We start from the raw sequence: 17921 nt of genomic DNA, 5'->3' as shown, positions 1-17921 counted from the left end.
GCTTGCCCCAAACTCATGGAGATCGGCCATCTATGCCTCCCAAGTGCGGGGACTAAAGACATGTGCCACCACACCTGGCTTGAGATAATAATTTAATATATGTTTAGAGTAAAAAAAAAATGCTTACAGCTTTTAGAAAGGTCTGTAGTTCAGTTTCTAGTACTAATTCAGTAGGTTCACAACTGCTTATAACTTCCTACTGCTGGGCATGTGATGCCCTCTTCTGGCTTCTAAGGGCACCGATACCCACACAATTGAAAATAAAACAAAATCTTCAAAATAAAGTAAGACCAAAACCAAAACCACTGACATAGAGAACTTATGCTGTTTTTGTCTTTATTTTTCTTTGTGAGCAGCTAGTTTTGAATAATGTTTTTTTTTTTTGGTTTTGTTTGTTTGTTTGTTTGTTTTTTTGGTTTTTGGTTTTTTGGTTGTTTTTTGTTTTTTGTTTTTTGTTTTTTTTTGCTAATATAAATACATGACTATAAAACTAGATAACCCTTCAGAATCTCTCATGCCTGGCCTCAAGTGTTTTCTCTAGCACAAAAATAATCAGGAATTTACATTGAGACAGCATCCCAAAGATGAGAATAAACTGGTCATAGATCTATTCGACAAAACACAGGAAGGAAAAGGCCTGATTTAACATGAGATGGTAATCTTCCACTTGCTCCTTTCACTTGGGGGTGGGGGGAGATCATTTTGAACACTCCCTTTGAGTGGGCTAGGTCTTACTTTGTTTATAGTGGTGTCAACACATGACTAAGCATAGTAGCCACCAGGACCTTTAAATACAGCTCTAGCAGAGTCAGTTGGGAGCCACTGATGCCCAACCTGGCCCTGCTCAGTATATTCCAGAGCCTGCAGCCCACGTTTCCATGGGAGTGAAAGGTCTAACAGGAGAACTTCTGGTGGAAGATGGGTGTGATAGGGCCACTCAGGGTTCCATAGCCTCTGAAGTGCTGTAAACAAAACCTGTAGTAATCTTTCTTCGGTTAAAAAAAAAGTATGCTTTTCAAAGGCTCAGCGGTATGTTTTTCTTAGGTGAGTCATCCAACTGGCTTTGAAGGCAAGACTATAAAATGGAATTTTAGAAAAAATGTGTTGGCTACATTACATGTTTAGTCTTTTGCTTCACTAGAGAAAGAAACTGATCTCACTTTCTGCATGATAATGAGATAGGGCAAAATTAGTTCTCCTAACTTGGTAATTTCTTCCTTTTAGTCAAAGGCGGTTTAAAGCTGTGGGGGGCAGGTATCTTTCCTAAGTGGTGCGAACACAAAGACTTCACAGTTAAAGACCAAGTCATTTCCTAGCAAGCTTCCATGGGCGCAGTGGGGTGGAAGCTTTAAACACAATAGTAATCCAGCCATTCTTTTCTTATTTACTTAAATAATTCCGATTATTGTTGCTAAGCGCCTTTAGAATGTGTTAAAGTTTGCAGAATGGTTTTTCCTTGCTTTCTAACTAGCACAACTTTTGTAAAAACACAAACAATTTTTAGAGTGTCAAGTCAGTATCTGAGGCTGTATGGAGGATACTTGGTAGAATGCTTGCCTGACACCTAGGAAGTCCTGACTTTAATCCCTAGCACCAAATAAAACTGGGTGTGCCAGTGCAGTGCACACCTGTAACTAGCTCGTAGGAGGTAGAGGTAGAGGAAACAGAGTTCAAGGTCACCTTCAGCTGCACAGTAAATTCAGGGCCCGTCTGGGGTATGTGAGATCTTGTCTCAACAAACAGACAGAACCCAGCATTTAAGTTAAAAGAATAAGAGGAAAGGCACCATTTCTGTTCACTGTGTGGCATAGTTAAGTAGTCAAGCGGCCTGTGGTGGCTTTGTGGGGAGCAGTTCTATGAGTGTGGATGCTGCTGGACATTGATGCCAGGAAAGGTTTACCTGTTCCAGCCCCGAGACAATCTCAGGATGCTTGTGGCCTTCCGGCTGGTCCTCTTCTCCAGTGTGCAAGTTGGGGCTACATCCTTGCTTTGGGCCTTTTAGTTACCCTACTACTGAATGCAGACCTTATCACAGTGGGCCTTTGGGAGGGAGCTTGACATGTCTTCATGTTATCTTATGCCAAAGCCCTTTGGTGAGTGCAACTCTTTGTCCTGCTCTTCTCGGAGAGCTGTGGAGTCATGGCTGAGGCCCTGGCTGCCGCATCCCTCACTGTGTTCTCTCTGGCTCAGCAGCTTATGAGTTTGGATGAAGACACTGCACCCTAGGTAGAATCTGTTTCATCATAGTGGGGAGCAGGACCTGACACATGGACCCAGGGTGCACTGAGGCTTCCGTTCTACCTGTTCCTTCCCTTCCTTTCCTAAGCTCATTGTAGAAATGTTTGCTTTTTGGTTTTGATTGATTAATTGGTTGATTGATGACTATGGCTAAATACTTTTATCTAGCACTTGCTTGCATTGTCTTCTAACAGTCAGTTTAAAAACTAGGTTCATTGTCATCGTGTTTCTGTTTTATAATTTGTGGGTTTATTAATTAATGTACAGTAAAGCCTAGCCTCTCTTTAAATAGATGTTTGTTTTTTTTCCTCATCCAGGGTTACCAAGGCTTGGTGGATGGAGGCTCCAATATTGTGGAAGCCAAATGGGACTGTGTCTCCAGCATTCTGCAAGTGGTAGGTGCCATGCTGTTCTCTGTTTCTCTATATTAATGTCTCTGTTTTCATTTAAAACACTGGATGCTTGAGTAAGCTCTAACACGCCTTCCCATCCCTGCTAGCTCATAATAAACTATAATTAGTTTACTGTTTTAAACTAGTTATAAGGCCAGAGGACACTCATTTCTTACCATGCTCCTTATTTTCCTTTCTCTGGGACAGATATCTGACTGAAGGAACCCAAGGGAGGATTTACTGGGCTCATGGTTCAGTAGGTATAGTCCTTCTAGTCAGGAGAGCAGGGTGGCTTGAGAGGCTGAGCAGTTCGGCACATGACAGGTAGTGGCTTGTGGCCAAGCTTGTGGTCGAGGGAGATTGTCAAGTGGCTTCTCAGTGCCTTGGCAGATCAGAATCAGAGGACTGGACCAGAAGCTGGGATGGTTGGCACCTTCAAGGCTCTCCCCCAGCAAGCCATGTGGAATTCACCTGGTCTCAAAGCAGCTACAGTCCTCCTACATAGTGTCCCTACTTGAGGACCAAGGGTTCACATTCAATCTACAAGATGTGTCATTTAATTAATTTTTACTTTAGGTATGTATGTGCATGCCTATGTGAGTATATGGGCGTATGTGTGCCCCTATGCACAGAAAGGTCAAAAGATGATGTTGGGTCTCTTGGAGCTGCAATTACAACCGTTTGTGGAGTACCTAGCCTGATATGTGGGAGCTCGAATCTGAGGATCTGGTCCCCACGATTATATAGCAAGCAGTCTTAACCACTGAGTCATCCTTCAAGCCCTTTTATTCCATCTTAAAAATACCAACATGACCTCAACTCAGGAAGTATCTTTGCAATACAAGCTTGGGTGTCTCAGCCTCAGCTACTGTTCATTGTGGTATTTCTGGAAGATTTTTTTTTTTTTCAGAGCAAATGAGTGTAGTAGAGGTTAATTTGGTTTGCTGGTACTGTGTGCTCATCGGTAAATCTCTGTGCCCTCTGGGTTTTTATATATCCCTTGGCACAGAGTAAAACAAAGCCTGGGAAAAATTCTGACTGGCAGCCCCTAGGGCGGTGGATTTAACTGGGACACTTCATCCCTGTTCTAGCTTGAAGCAGACACAGCTAATTTCTGTATTGTGCACAAGGAAGAGGTAATTGTAAATGGTTGCCTGCTTTGATTAAAAAAAAAATCTGTCCAGGGAACTTATGCTGCTTACATCCCTGGAACCTTTTGGCTTAATGAGGGAACAAATTAATTGAGAAGTAAAGAGAAGGCATAGAAAGAAAAGACTTCATACAAAGCTATTTATTTGTTGCTTGAGGCTTTAAAACCTAAGCATTAATCTTTGACTCATCTGGAGTACTTTTTAATATAAGTAAAATTAGCAAATTCATTCTGAAGGTGCTAAGGGCATATGCACTTTAGCAAATGTCGAAGACTCGGAGATGGCACCTGGGAATGTCTTAGCTTTGCTGCGTACCTAGAGAGTGAAGAACGGCTTGGGAAGTTCAAAGTTAGGCAGAGTAATGCTTTCAAGACAAGCACTCTGTTAAACACAGAACATCCCCATCCTGCTGTTGTGATTGAGATAGGAAAATAGGAAACACTGCTCGGTTGAGAGGGTGTGTGTGTGTGTGTGTGTGTGTGTGTGTGTGTGTGTGTAAATCTATGAATGGCATCTGTAAGTTGGTTGTCCATAGTTTTCATCCTGAGGCTGCCCACTGTATCTATTCAACTCTGGAGTCCGTGGGTTTCCCTTCCACTCCCAGTTGTAACAGTACCATGCTCTTCTGACTGGTCTTTATCAGATGGTTCAGAGAACAGGCTCAGCTCTGCTCTGGACTTGGCTCTTGCCACCCCTGGCCCGCCTCTGTCATGTCCAGTTGCATGTGGCCCATCCCACTTAGCAATGGCACTAACCCAGCATCAGTGTAGGTGTTGCGTTGACTTCATCTTTATTAGTAATTTCTAACTAAGGTTTCACTCAATAACATGGTGGTAATTTTCATGGAAAACTGTAAATTTTGACAGCTTTATAAATGAGCTTTAGACATATGAATTCTAGCATGCAAGGAGGAGAATGGGTTTCTAGTGAGCCATCTGCATTGAGACTCTGCCTGTAGCATGGTTCAGCCTGGAAACCGCACGAGTCAGAAGCAGTTGTCTCGGGAATGGACTCAACTCTTCTAAACTGATTCGTTGTTTGTTTAAAGGAACCTCATTGTTCTAAAATCTTAACTTTTGGGGAAGGGGTAGGAAGGAAGGTTCAAGACAGGGTTCCTCTGTGTAGCCCTGGCTGTCCTGAAACTCACTCTGTAGACCAGGCTGGCCTTCAATTCAGAAATCCTCCTGCATCTGCCTCCCAAGCGCTGGAATTAAAGGCGTGCGCCACCGGCACTGGGCTAAGATCTTAACTATTTGAAAAGCTGTATAGAAAATCACTTCTTTCTCTCTCCTGGAAGCTTGGGTATGGAACTTAAGCTTTCTTAAGATGCAGCTTTCATAAAATGCTAGAGGAACTAGTGGTGACTTGTAGCTGATGCCGTCCCTTGTGTGACACAACAGAAATGACAGGTTTACCGAGAGGCACAGGTGAACTCTCATTCTTTGATATAGTCTGGACCCTTCATGAGGACAACTACACTGGGACTATGCTTTTAAGTGAAGTCACCAAAATTACACACCTTTCAGATTGTTCAAAGATCTGACTCATGGGAGAGCCAGGCCATCATCTGAAGGCAGGACAAGTTTGTGCTACAGGTCATGGCTGATGCCCAGTGGAGTGCCAGTTCATCTCTTGTCAGGACAGTTTTGACCCCAAGAAGCTGGGAGGCTGCAGTGACCCTGTACACACTTGTTCTTTCCATTCAGTGGATGCTACCATCCATCTTTCACGGGTATCAGGCTAGTGTGTTCCTTTAGGGACTTCCACTAAAGGTAGGAAACTGAGATGAAAATGAGGAAACCCCGTGGAAAGTTCTACAGGTATCATGGTTCACTGCCTGTGCCGATCCACCTGACTTACTGTCAGTGAGCGTGATTTATGTCCTTTCCAGGGTGGGACCATCATCGGTAGTGCGCGCTGCAAAGCCTTTCGAAGCCGTGAAGGGCGCCTGAAAGCTGCCTGTAACTTGGCGCGCTTGGGCATAACCAATCTGTGCGTGATCGGCGGGGACGGAAGTCTCACGGGAGCCAACCTCTTCCGAAAGGAGTGGAGCGGACTTCTGGAAGAGCTGGCTCGGAATGGTAGGTTTCTCTTTCTGTTTCCACCCTTGTTAGTGCCTTGCTCTGAGTAGTCGGCCTCAGGTTTCTCTGTTGGTGCTTTTTAAGAGCTTCGGAAGTAACACATTGTGCCTTCTTTAAGGGGGAGGGGGGGACGACAGTTATTTTATTTATAGCTGACATGGACATACATACTTTTGAGCCATTTTTTAAAATTTCGTTTTAGTTTCTGAGATGTGGTCTCACTGTACTGACCAGCCTGGCATGTGAACTCATAGATCTACCTGTACCTGCCTCCTGCCAGTTTGGCCTTCAAAGTGTGTATCACCAGTTCCAGCTTCATTTTTAGTCATAGCCAAATTGTGGCTGTTGTTTTGCCTCCTATCATCTGGTACCACACAGTTTAAATAAGAACAGAAATGACAGTAAGCCCTACTGTGTGCTAGGAAATGCCCCCTTTCCTAGAGAGGCCTGTAAAACCCTCATGACAGTAATCATGTACACCCCCATCTAAGAGAAGAGTCCCAGGTCGTAGGGGAAGCCAGGCTGCTGTAACCGTCATCTTTGGGCATACTGGTCCTTGGATGCCAGCATCCATATTTCTAGCCATCATGTTGTATTTCTGCTGATAAGCTAGGATGTCTCTAAATCTATATGTTATAAGAGTTTAATTAAAAGTTGCTGATCTGCATTCTCTCTCTCTTAATTTAAATTTCTTTTGGTATTATTTAGGATGTCTGAGGATTCTATGTGAACTCTTGGCCCTGTCTCTTTAAAGCTCTTTTGATTATAATTCCAATTCTGTATCAAATGTCATCAGCAAGAGACCTTGCCATGTCTCCTCCTGGATCCGAGGTGTGCTTCTTGTCTCCCATACAGGTGATATCGATAACGACACAGTGCAGAAGTATTCCTACCTCAACGTGGTGGGTATGGTGGGCTCCATTGACAATGACTTCTGTGGCACAGACATGACCATTGGTACAGATTCAGCCCTGCACCGAATTATTGAAGTTGTTGATGCCATCATGACCACTGCTCAGAGGTAAAAGGACTTAAGGACACCAACAGGCTATTACTGCTGGTTCCAGAAACACTCAGCAGATCCCATGTTAGTAGTATTCTAAATGTGCTTATGGGAGAAAAACTAGAAAACACAAGGAAACAAAATAATTATCTAGAGTCCCCCAAAGGTTATCTCATGGAATGACAAAGAGAGAGTGACTTAGTAGCATAGTTGTTAGTGGAGTGAGACATCCTAGTGTCACCATTGAGATTCCAAGGTCTCAGTGAGTAGACTGTGAGTAGAACGTTAACAGTTTATCTGCAGTGATTTAGGCCCACAAGGATGCATGGCCGACAACTTTCTAGAGTACCACAGAATTCCCAAAAGCCTTTCCCTGAAAATCAAGTGAAATAGTAAGCCTGACAGGCACCTTTCACTGTGTCAGTGGTTAGCTTGAAGCTTGAAGCATTGGAACAGGTGTTTTTGAGGGCAGCTGGGCCTTCGTGGGTCCCTTTTGTGTATCATGCCTAGTTTTTAGCTGCCTGTGTCCATTGAGCTCTGTGACTCTGGAAGGTCAGCTCAGAGCATTTGACTCTTTCAACTGCAAGGAATGACAGTCATTGTGTGTTGATGGAGCTGTTTTGTAGCAGTCACACTTGTGTGCTTACTGGGCACAGCCAGGCTGAGGGGCTTTATTTTCCCCTCTGGAGATGAGACTGGCTGTTTCTAGACTCCCAAGTTTGTGGCCTCTCAAGTTCTCAGGTCTTGGATGTGATCCCGGCTAACCCTTAGCTTTCAGAAGACGTATTCAACTGAGTTCAGAGTAGATGCCTTTTAGAAAGGGGCCCAGGAAAGCACCTTAAAAGTATAGTGTAGTCTTAGGAAACAAGTGAAGGGTGTTGTAAAATATGCAGGTAGAAGCAATACCGAGGGTATAGTTTAGCTGCATAGTGCTCGCCTAGCATGCAGGAAGCCCAGGTTCAATTTCCAGTACCCTATAAGTGGGAGATGGTGACAGATGCCTGTAGTCCTAGCAACTGGATGCAGAGGCAGAAGAACCAGAAGTTCCAGGTTACATACCCTTGGCTACACAGAGTTCAAGGTCAGCCGTGGGGCATATGAGAGCATGTTTCAAAAATCAGCACCCCGCCAAATGCAGTTACTATTGAAGCCCCATTATTCCTTAGTTCTGAAACCCTTCCAGAGAGTAGAGCTTGCTTTTTGTAGAAAACGAGTCAGCTTAGCAACTTTTGGCAGCTTGGTGTCAGCCAGAGCTGAGAAGCAGGCTTTCTGTCTCTGGGCTGCGAGCATACTTTTCTCGCTGTGAGTGGTAACATGTGCCCTTTTACCCCTTTTCCAGCCACCAGAGGACCTTCGTCCTGGAGGTGATGGGGAGACACTGTGGGTAGGTATCTGCTGACACCGTCCTGGTAGGAATGAACCTTAGTGGAGTCCACATGAGTGCTCTGCACCTTATGTTGCAACAGGGGGCAGTCTCAAAGGACCCAGAAGAGCCCCTGTGGGATATCAAGAGCTATAGCTGTCAAAGGTTGTCTCTGGTCATAAGTGGTACATAAGTGGAGCCTTGCAAGCAGGTTCCTTCCTTCCTTCCTGTGTATTTATTACTTTTTGTCCCTACAGTTACTTGGCCTTGGTGAGCGCCTTGACTTGCGGTGCCGACTGGGTGTTCCTTCCGGAGTCTCCACCTGAGGAAGATTGGGAGGAAAATATGTGCCTCAAACTCTCAGAGGTAACTGGCAATTTGGCTATGTTGCTAGAGTAAGGATCCACAAGGCCTTTTGGGGGTGGGCCAGCAGGATGGCTCCTTTAAATACTCGATAACTTGCTTATAGAAAACCAAATCAAACAAAACAAAAGAAAAAACAAACAAGGCCAAGCCTGTTGGCAAGGATCTGCCAGTGTAGGCTGATGTTGCCATGCAGAGACAGCTGGAACCACTGATGCCTCCCACCCAAAACAGTAGTTCTGCTTCTAAATGGCTTGTGTGCCATGAGATGAGATCATGGTGGTTAAATGAAGTCAGGATTACAGAGAAAACTCTTGGTTGCTATTTGAGTCATCACAGGACTCAGACAGACATGTGTCGGCCTTTTGTTTTTAAATCTTGCCTCCCCCCGCCCCAGCCCCCAAATAAGGTGTGAGGTGTTATGACATTCCTTTCCTCATTGTGTGGGGACTTTAGGCTCTTTTGTTCCCTAATTATTTCGATCCATGTTCCTCTCTTCCTCTGTCAGGAGTTTGTTATATGTTGTCTTTGAAAGCATAGTTGCTTGTTAGGGCGGGGCGGATATTCCCCTGTGAAGGCATAAGGCAGTATGGATTGGCCTCTTTAAGACTGGGCTTAGCTTTCGGGCAAAGATCTTCATGCGTAGGTTACTTTTCTCTCCTTTATTTTTGAAGCAATCTTTATAACTGATCTACAAGAAAATTATGTAACCATTATATCCCAGACCAATTTTATTTAGAGCCAGAAAAAAAAAAAAAAAAAAAAAAAGGCTGCATATGTGTGGGCAATGAAATGTTGCTTTCAAGTCACCATCTCAAAGTAGGAAAAACATTCACATCATGAACCAAATAGGCTAGTGGTTAAAGTTATATAACAGTGAGAAAATCCTAGCTTCCTTTGGAGGCTCAACATCTTAACTTGACATAAGCTAGTGATAGTGGTGGATGACCAAAATGGCCCTCCCTCTGGGAGGGAGTTTCCTTAGCTTTGGTGCTGACCTGTGGGACATTAGCAATATCCTCAGGTGTCTAATTAAGACAGGCTGTCTACACCTGACCCCTTGAGATGATATGTAGTAGTCCCATTTCCTAGGACTTGTGTATGACCCAGAAGACGAGATTACCACCACACAGGATGTCACTTCAGTGGGAAGTCATGTGTAGTGCTCTTATGTCTTCTTGCTGACTTGCCTGCAGCCTGATGGCACAGTCACATTGTCACAGACCACACATCCATGGACAATGATTCAAGGATAGGGATAACTGTTAGGCTTGGCTGACGGGAAGTGTACTGTCAGTCTTTATGGTCATTCGGTGTCTAGATACTCACTTTAGATTGATTAAAGGCTACTTCTTCGTGTAATCCCATCTAAAAACCATTCTAAGATTCTACACTTTGTACACTGTGCTGTGAGGTAGGACAAGACTACGACACATGCCTTCCTAGCCTCCAGGATTTGGCTGAGTTAGGACAGAACGTTTTGCAACCTTTGTTTCTGTTTTTTTGTTGTTGTTGTTGTTGTTTTTTACTGGCCACCAATACAGTGCTGTAAGAAGTTCCCCCAATATTTTGGAAGACTAACTAGCTTAAGAAAAAAAAAAATCGGGGCTGGAGAGACAGCTCAGCAGTTAAGAGCAATTACTGCTCTTCCAGAGGTCTTGAGTTCAATTCCCAGAAACCATATGGTGGCTCACAACCATCTGTAATGGGGATCTGATGCCCTCTTCTGGTGTGTCTGAAGACAGCGACAGTATACTCACATACATGAAATAAATAAATGAATCTTAAAAAAAAAAGAAAAAGAAAAAATCTGTTGCAAGGTTACAGAATTCCTTGAAGGTAGACATTGGCTGTACCACCATGAAAACGACTTTGATCACATAATGTCACCTTTCTCTGTCCTCTCTTACATGGGAAAATTATATTCCTTAGTGATTTTGTGAAGGTTAGTAGATCAATTAATTCAGTCTAGACAGTAAACTTGAGGCACCCATTAAGTGGTAGGGCCATGGTACATATCTTCCTTTTTAAATGCACTGAGGATTCTACTGTTTATATGTGCATGCGTCCATGCATCTATGTTCATGTGTGTATACATACACATGCGTATGAAGGAATTGTAGTTTGTTTCTCTGTTGCTGTAATAAATCCCTGACCAAAATGAACTTGGGGAGAGAAGGGTTTATTTTAGCTTATAGTCCATCACCTAGAGAACCTAGGGCTAAAGGCTAAGGCGGGAAGCCGGAGCCAGGAATTGAGACAAAAACCACTGAGGGATGGTTTGGATTGTGTTCAGTTACCTTTCTCATGCAGGCCAGGCCAACCAACCTGCACAGGGGTATCACTGCCCACAGTAGGCATAGCCATCTTACCTCAATTAGCAAGGAAGGGAACGCCTTTGGGTGTTTTTCTTTAGGCACTGTCTACCTTTTTTCTCCTTTGGAGACAATTTCTGATCGGTGAGTCTCAGGGCACCACCTCCTATCTTGACTTACCCAGCTTTAAGCTTTCACTTGCCCATGATGCCTTTATATCCTTTCTTAAAAAGCATAGTTCTGGCAATCAAATTCAGCTTCTTGTGTTTGTAAGGGCAAGTACTTTACAAGCAGCAAAGGCCGTTACTATTGGCCACAGATTCCATTGTCTTTTAACCCCTTCAGAATACTGTGCTTTGTGGCTGAAGCACACCGATTTAGCCACCCCATATTTATGGATACTGTATTTCTAGTACTCAATCAAGGAATGCTAAGGTAATTACCCAGTACTTCTCATACCCTTATGCTTGTAAGACAGTGTTTCTTATTCTTCAAATTCTTCATTCTTCACATTGTACACATTTTTCAAAGCACGTTTCCTAGCTGTCATAACCAAGAACAAATCTTTATGACCCTGATTATCTGTGTACCTCTGATCTATATCAGCATATTACTTCTTGCTATCCCTTCAGGCATGGCCAGGGCCCCACACATATCACTGACTGTCGTAGGGTTTCTATTCCTGTGAAGGCATTCCATGATCATGGCAACCCTTACAAAGAAAAAATATCTAGTTAGGGCTGGCTTACAGTTTCAGAGGTTTAGTCCATTAAGATGGTGGGAAACATGGTAGCATATAGGTAGACATGGTGCTAGAGAAGAAACTGAGAGTTCTACATCTTGATCTCCAGGCAGCAGAAGGAGACCGTGAGCTGTACTGGATGTAGCTTGAGCATATGTAAGACCTCAAAGCCCACCCCCCACAGTGACACCCTTCCTCCAGCAAGGCCATACTTCCAGCAAGTGCCACTCCCTAGGGGCCAAGAATTCAAATACATTGAGGGCCATTATTATTCAGACCATCATACTGACCTTTTTCCAATGGACAGTATTTTGTTTGGGATTTTATAGGAAGAAAATCCATGGAGCTAACCTACACCATAATATGGTTGCCAGGCACCCTTAGGCTAATCGTATCCTTGAGTGACTGTTGTAGTTTATATAAGGCAGTTTGTACCAGGGTATAAGTACATAAGACAGGGTGCCAGTGTGTGAATTGGCAAATCAAGGTAACTGTGTTCATTTCAGATCCTTTGCATGGGCTGTATGTCTTTTCGATTTCTGTGGTAAACATCTGAGCTAAGGTCAAGGAAACATTGATTTTTGGCTCATGATCTTAGAGGTCTTGGCCCACGGTTAGTCAAACCTGTGATGACACCATGAATCATGACAGGGTTACAGTACAGAGGATGTCTATTTACCTCATAGGGGCCAGAAATAGAAAAACAATGGGGGAAATGAAGAGAGGGGATGGGGTCATAATATCTACTTTGCCAGGTACCTCATCTTCTTTCACTGGGCTCCATCTCTCATATACTCAACCAATGGTTCTATGGGCTGGTGAAAAGCCATCTATGCATAGGCCTTTCCTGTATCTTTTCTCGAATTCTTATCCATTGCCTACCTGCCTGCTACCCAGGCCTGTGTGCAGTATTATCTAACATGAGGTGGGGTGGGTTGTTGACCTTATGCGTAGGAGTCAAGGGAGGTCCATGTGAGACTGGAAAGAGCTCTAGCACAAAGGGAACAGGCAACGTGGTTCTGTAGGCTAAACTGGGAGAGTCCAGCCTGTGTTCGCTTGCTGTTGTGGGGCTCACTATAATCCACATGTCTATACACCATACTTTAGCCCAGGCTAACTGGAACCAAGGGCTCATATGTGCTTGTAATGTCACCTAGCCTACAAACCCTCTGAAATCTTGCAAAGGCACCTTTCACCTGCCTTTGTGGTTACTGAGACATATTCCCAAGTTAGGCAATGGTTAGGACACATTCCCCTGGATTTGCTGTCATTAAAAAAAACGATTACCAATTTTAGGCATCTTAATTTTCTGTCTCCTTAGAACCGAGCCCGAAAAAAGAGGCTGAATATCATCATTGTGTCTGAAGGAGCAATCGACATGCAAAATAAGCCAATCACCTCTGAGAAAATCAAGGAGGTAAGCCAAGATGGACGTATGAGTTGTCAGCATGGCTGACAGGAATTGAACTTAGAGTTTCAAAGCACTGGGAATCTGAAGCTTAGCAGCATCTTACAGCCAGCATTTCTTATGTCTTGCCTTTAATGGTCCTTACAGTGCTGTGACTACCAATAGACGTGAGACAGTTGGGGGGATAAGGATGTTCTTGTGTTAGAAAGGACCGTCTGTTAAGCAAGCTCTGCACAGAAGGTAAGGAATGTTGACTACTTGGCAGCCAGCACATTCTGAGGGCCTCTCTATTTGGAACAATAGACAAGGCGATGGATGCCCAGTTTCCCCTCTGCCTTCCTTCTAACCTGGAACATCAACTGAATGACATTCTCACCAATAAAACTGCCTACTTGGCAATGAGTCACTGCCTCCTCACAGCCCTGAGGTAGGGCAGGGTCTGGCAGGCTACTCTGCTACTCCTTCTGACTTACACTGACCAGTCTCTACAGGACTCTGCTGTGTTCACCAGGATTGCAGAATGGCTGAGGAAATCACAAAGCAGCAGCTAGGCTGTGTGGTTTCAGCCCTGAGTCAGGACCCACAGACATTACTAATTTAGTTTTACAAGGTTTATTTTTTGACTTTTTTTCTTCTTCTTGCTAAGTAGCCTGTGCTCGCCTCAAACTGGCCATTGTCTTGCCCCTCCTCAAAATTGTTAGTATTTAAAGTGTAACTACCATACAATCGTACAATGCCTTGTTCATCGTCTCTTGCAGTGCTGAGGATTAGAACCCAGGAGCCCATGTGCCTGGCAAGTGCTTTACCATTGAGCCACACCCATAGCTCTACAAGCTGATTTCCTTATCATTGTTTAGTTATGGTTATTTAATGAGCCAAGTTTACTTATTAATGACTCCAGCACCAGATCTGCACCTCAGCATGAATTCATCAACCGGAGCCAGTGAAAGATAATTAACAGTAGTTACTGATATGTCTTTATAAAAGCAGGGCAGAGGTTTTCTTTCTCTGTAAAATAAAATTCAGATGAACTCTACCAACATTGGACCAAGAAATGTGCACGGATGGGTATAAGTGACACTATTATATATACCGGGGATCAGGTAGTCCCAAGGAGATTCAGAGACTCTGTAGATCACCAGCCAGCATTGCTGTTGGCATAGGGCTGGGTTTTCTGGGTTCTTCTCTTCAGAGCAGAGCTGTGCATCATGAAGGGAGATAATGGTAATATAAATAATACAACTACTTGAAATAGCATTTCTGTAGCAAAGTCAGTGTTACTTACTTTTATCTGCTTGCTAGAAGATAGAGATCACCGGGCCTGGTGGCGCACGCCTTTAATCCCAGCACTCAGGAGGCAGAGGCTGGTGGATTTCTGAGTTCGATGCCAGCCTGGTCTACAGAGTGAGTTCTAGGACAGCCAGGGCTATACAGAGAAACCCTGTCTTGAAACAAAACAAAACAAAACAAAACAAAACAAAACAAAACAAAACAAAACAAGACGATAAAGATTTTATCTTTAGTAGTCTGAGGGTGTGGTGGTTCCTGTGTATAACCTCCAAACTCAGGATGCTGACACAGGAGGATTATAAATTCAAGACCAACCTGGTCTATGTTACACTGTTTCCAGTAACCTAAAGCCAAATCAAAACAAATAGCAGCAATACCAAAAAGCTTCTACTTGACAATGAAAGCATTTTTTTTTTTTTTTTTTGGAAAAATAGATTTTAGGTTTGAAGGTAGCTATTCCCACAGGAGAAATGAAGTCCCGATCAGTTTTAACGTTTATAGCTCTGAAGGCAGACTGGAGGGCCCTCTGCTCAGTATCAGGACCTTATGAGGCTGGTATAGCTCTGAAGGCAGACTGGAGGGCCCTCTGCTCAGTATCAGGACCTTATGAGGGTGGTATAGCTCTGAAGGCAGACTGGAGGGCCCTCTGCTCAGTATCAGGGCCTTATGAGGCTGGTATAGCTCTGAAGGCAGCCTGGAGGGCCCTCTGCTCAGTATCAGGACCTTATGAGGCTGGTATAGCTCTGAAGGCAGACTGGAGGGCCCTCTGCTCAGTATCAGGGCCTTATGAGACTGGTATAGCTCTGAAGGCAGACTGGAGGGCCCTCTGCTCAGTATCAGGACCTTATGAGGCTGGTATAGCTCTGAAGGCAGACTGGACGGCCCTCTGCTCAGTATCAGGGCCTTATGAGGCTGGTATAGCTCTGAAGGCAGACTGGAGGGCCCTCTGCTCACTATCAGGACCTTATGAGGCTGGTGTAGCTCTGAAGGCAGACTGGAGGGCCCTCTGCTCAGTATCAGGGCCTTATGAGGCTGGTATAGCTCTGAAGGCAGACTGGAGGGTCCTCTGCTCAGTATCAGGACCTTATGAGGCTGGTATAGCTCTGAAGGCAGACTGGAGGGCCCTCTGCTCACTATCAGGGCCTTATGAGGCTGGTATAGCTCTGAAGGCAGACTGGAGGGCCCTCTGCTCAGTATCAGGGCCTTATGAGGCTGGTATAGCTCTGAAGGCAGACTGGAGGGCCCTCTGCTCAGTATCGGGGCCTTATGAGGCTGGTATAGCTCTGAAGGCAGACTGGAGGGCCCTCTGCTCAGTATCGGGGCCTTATGAGGCTGGTATAGCTCTGAAGGCAGACTGGAGGGCCCTCTGCTCACTATCAGGACCTTATGAGGCTGGTGTAGCTCTGAAGGCAGACTGGAGGGCCCTCTGCTCAGTATCAGGGCCTTATGAGGCTGGTATAGCTCTGAAGGCAGACTGGAGGGTCCTCTGCTCAGTATCAGGACCTTATGAGGCTGGTATAGCTCTGAAGGCAGACTGGAGGGCCCTCTGCTCACTATCAGGGCCTTATGAGGCTGGTATAGCTCTGAAGGCAGACTGGAGGGCCCTCTGCTCAGTATCAGGGCCTTATGAGGCTGGTATAGCTCTGAAGGCAGACTGGAGGGCCCTCTGCTCAGTATCAGGGCCTTATGAGGCTGGTATAGCTCTGAAGGCAGACTGGAGGGCCCTCTGCTCAGTATCAGGGCCTTATGAGGCTGGTATAGCTCTGAAGGCAGACTGGAGGGCCCTCTGCTCAATATCGGGACCTTATGAGGCTGGTATAGCTCTGAAGGCAGACTGGAGGGCCCTCTGCTCAGTATCGGGGCCTTATGAGGCTGGTATAGCTCTGAAGGCAGACTGGAGGGCCCTCTGCTCAGTATCAGGGCCTTATGAGGCTGGTATAGCTCTGAAGGCAGACTGGAGGGCCCTCTGCTCAGTATCAGGACCTTATGAGGGTGGTATAGCTCTGAAGGCAGACTGGAGGGCCCTCTGCTCAGTATCAGGGCCTTATGAGGCTGGTATAGCTCTGAAGGCAGACTGGAGGGTCCTCTGCTCAGTATCAGGACCTTATGAGGCTGGTATAGCTCTGAAGGCAGACTGGAGGGCCCTCTGCTCAGTATCAGGGCCTTATGAGGCTGGTATAGCTCTGAAGGCAGACTGGAGGGTCCTCTGCTCAGTATCAGGACCTTATGAGGCTGGTATAGCTCTGAAGGCAGACTGGAGGGCCCTCTGCTCAGTATCAGGGCCTTATGAGGCTAGTATAGCTCTGAAGGCAGACTGGAGGGCCCTCTGCTCAGTATCAGGGCCTTATGAGGCTGGTATAGCTCTGAAGGCAGACTGGAGGGCCCTCTGCTCAGTATCAGGGCCTTATGAGGCTGGTATAGCTCTGAAGGCAGACTGGAGGGCCCTCTGCTCAATATCGGGACCTTATGAGGCTGGTATAGCTCTGAAGGCAGACTGGAGGGCCCTCTGCTCAGTATCAGGGCCTTATGAGGCTGGTATAGCTCTGAAGGCAGACTGGAGGGCCCTCTGCTCAGTATCAGGGCCTTATGAGGCTGGTATAGCTCTGAAGGCAGACTGGAGGGTCCTCTGCTCAGTATCAGGACCTTATGAGGCTGGTATAGCTCTGAAGGCAGACTGGAGGGCCCTCTGCTCAGTATCAGGGCCTTATGAGGCTGGTATAGCTCTGAAGGCAGACTGGAGGGTCCTCTGCTCAGTATCAGGACCTTATGAGGCTGGTATAGCTCTGAAGGCAGACTGGAGGGCCCTCTGCTCAGTATCAGGGCCTTATGAGGCTAGTATAGCTCTGAAGGCAGACTGGAGGGCCCTCTGCTCAGTATCAGGGCCTTATGAGGCTGGTATAGCTCTGAAGGCAGACTGGAGGGCCCTCTGCTCAGTATCAGGGCCTTATGAGGCTGGTATAGCTCTGAAGGCAGACTGGAGGGCCCTCTGCTCAATATCGGGACCTTATGAGGCTGGTATAGCTCTGAAGGCAGACTGGAGGGCCCTCTGCTCAGTATCAGGGCCTTATGAGGCTGGTATAGCTCTGAAGGCAGACTGGAGGGCCCTCTGCTCAGTATCGGGGCCTTATGAGGCTGGTATAGCTCTGAAGGCAGACTGGAGGGCCCTCTGCTCAGTATCGGGGCCTTATGAGGCTGGTATAGCTCTGAAGGCAGACTGGAGGGCCCTCTGCTCAGTATCGGGGCCTTATGAGGCTGGTATAGCTCTGAAGGCAGACTGGAGGGCCCTCTGCTCAGTATCAGGACCTTATGAGGCTGGTATAGCTCTGAAGGCAGACTGGAGGGCCCTCTGCTCAGTATCGGGGCCTTATGAGGCTGGTATAGCTCTGAAGGCAGACTGGAGGGCCCTCTGCTCACTATCAGGACCTTATGAGGCTGGTGTAGCTCTGAAGGCAGACTGGAGGGCCCTCTGCTCAGTATCAGGGCCTTATGAGGCTGGTATAGCTCTGAAGGCAGACTGGAGGGTCCTCTGCTCAGTATCAGGACCTTATGAGGCTGGTATAGCTCTGAAGGCAGAC

The 17921-nt window shown here is 45.8% G+C and overlaps 1 protein-coding gene across 7 annotated transcripts in view; it reads left to right on the top strand.

Moving 5' to 3' along the window:
* Pfkp (phosphofructokinase, platelet) overlaps nt 1-17921 on the top strand; it is a 69187-nt gene that overhangs the window by 21292 nt on the left and 29974 nt on the right. For all 7 annotated transcript variants that reach the window (XR_001780793.2, XR_001780791.2, XR_001780792.2 and 4 more), the window contains exons 3-8: nt 2556-2633; nt 5673-5862; nt 6718-6883; nt 8205-8249; nt 8486-8594; nt 12970-13065. Coding sequence is in view for 3 of the 7 variants with exons in the window: in NM_001291071.1 (NP_001278000.1) it covers nt 2556-2633; nt 5673-5862; nt 6718-6883; nt 8205-8249; nt 8486-8594; nt 12970-13065 (684 nt within the window). In the remaining 4 variants the exon portion in view is untranslated. The remainder of the gene's footprint in view (nt 1-2555; nt 2634-5672; nt 5863-6717; nt 6884-8204; nt 8250-8485; nt 8595-12969; nt 13066-17921) is intronic.

The sequence above is a fragment of the Mus musculus genome, chromosome 13, assembly GCF_000001635.26.
Source record: "Mus musculus strain C57BL/6J chromosome 13, GRCm38.p6 C57BL/6J".
Classification (NCBI taxonomy): domain Eukaryota; kingdom Metazoa; phylum Chordata; class Mammalia; order Rodentia; family Muridae; genus Mus; species Mus musculus.
This window is presented reverse-complemented; position numbering and strand designations above follow the sequence as displayed.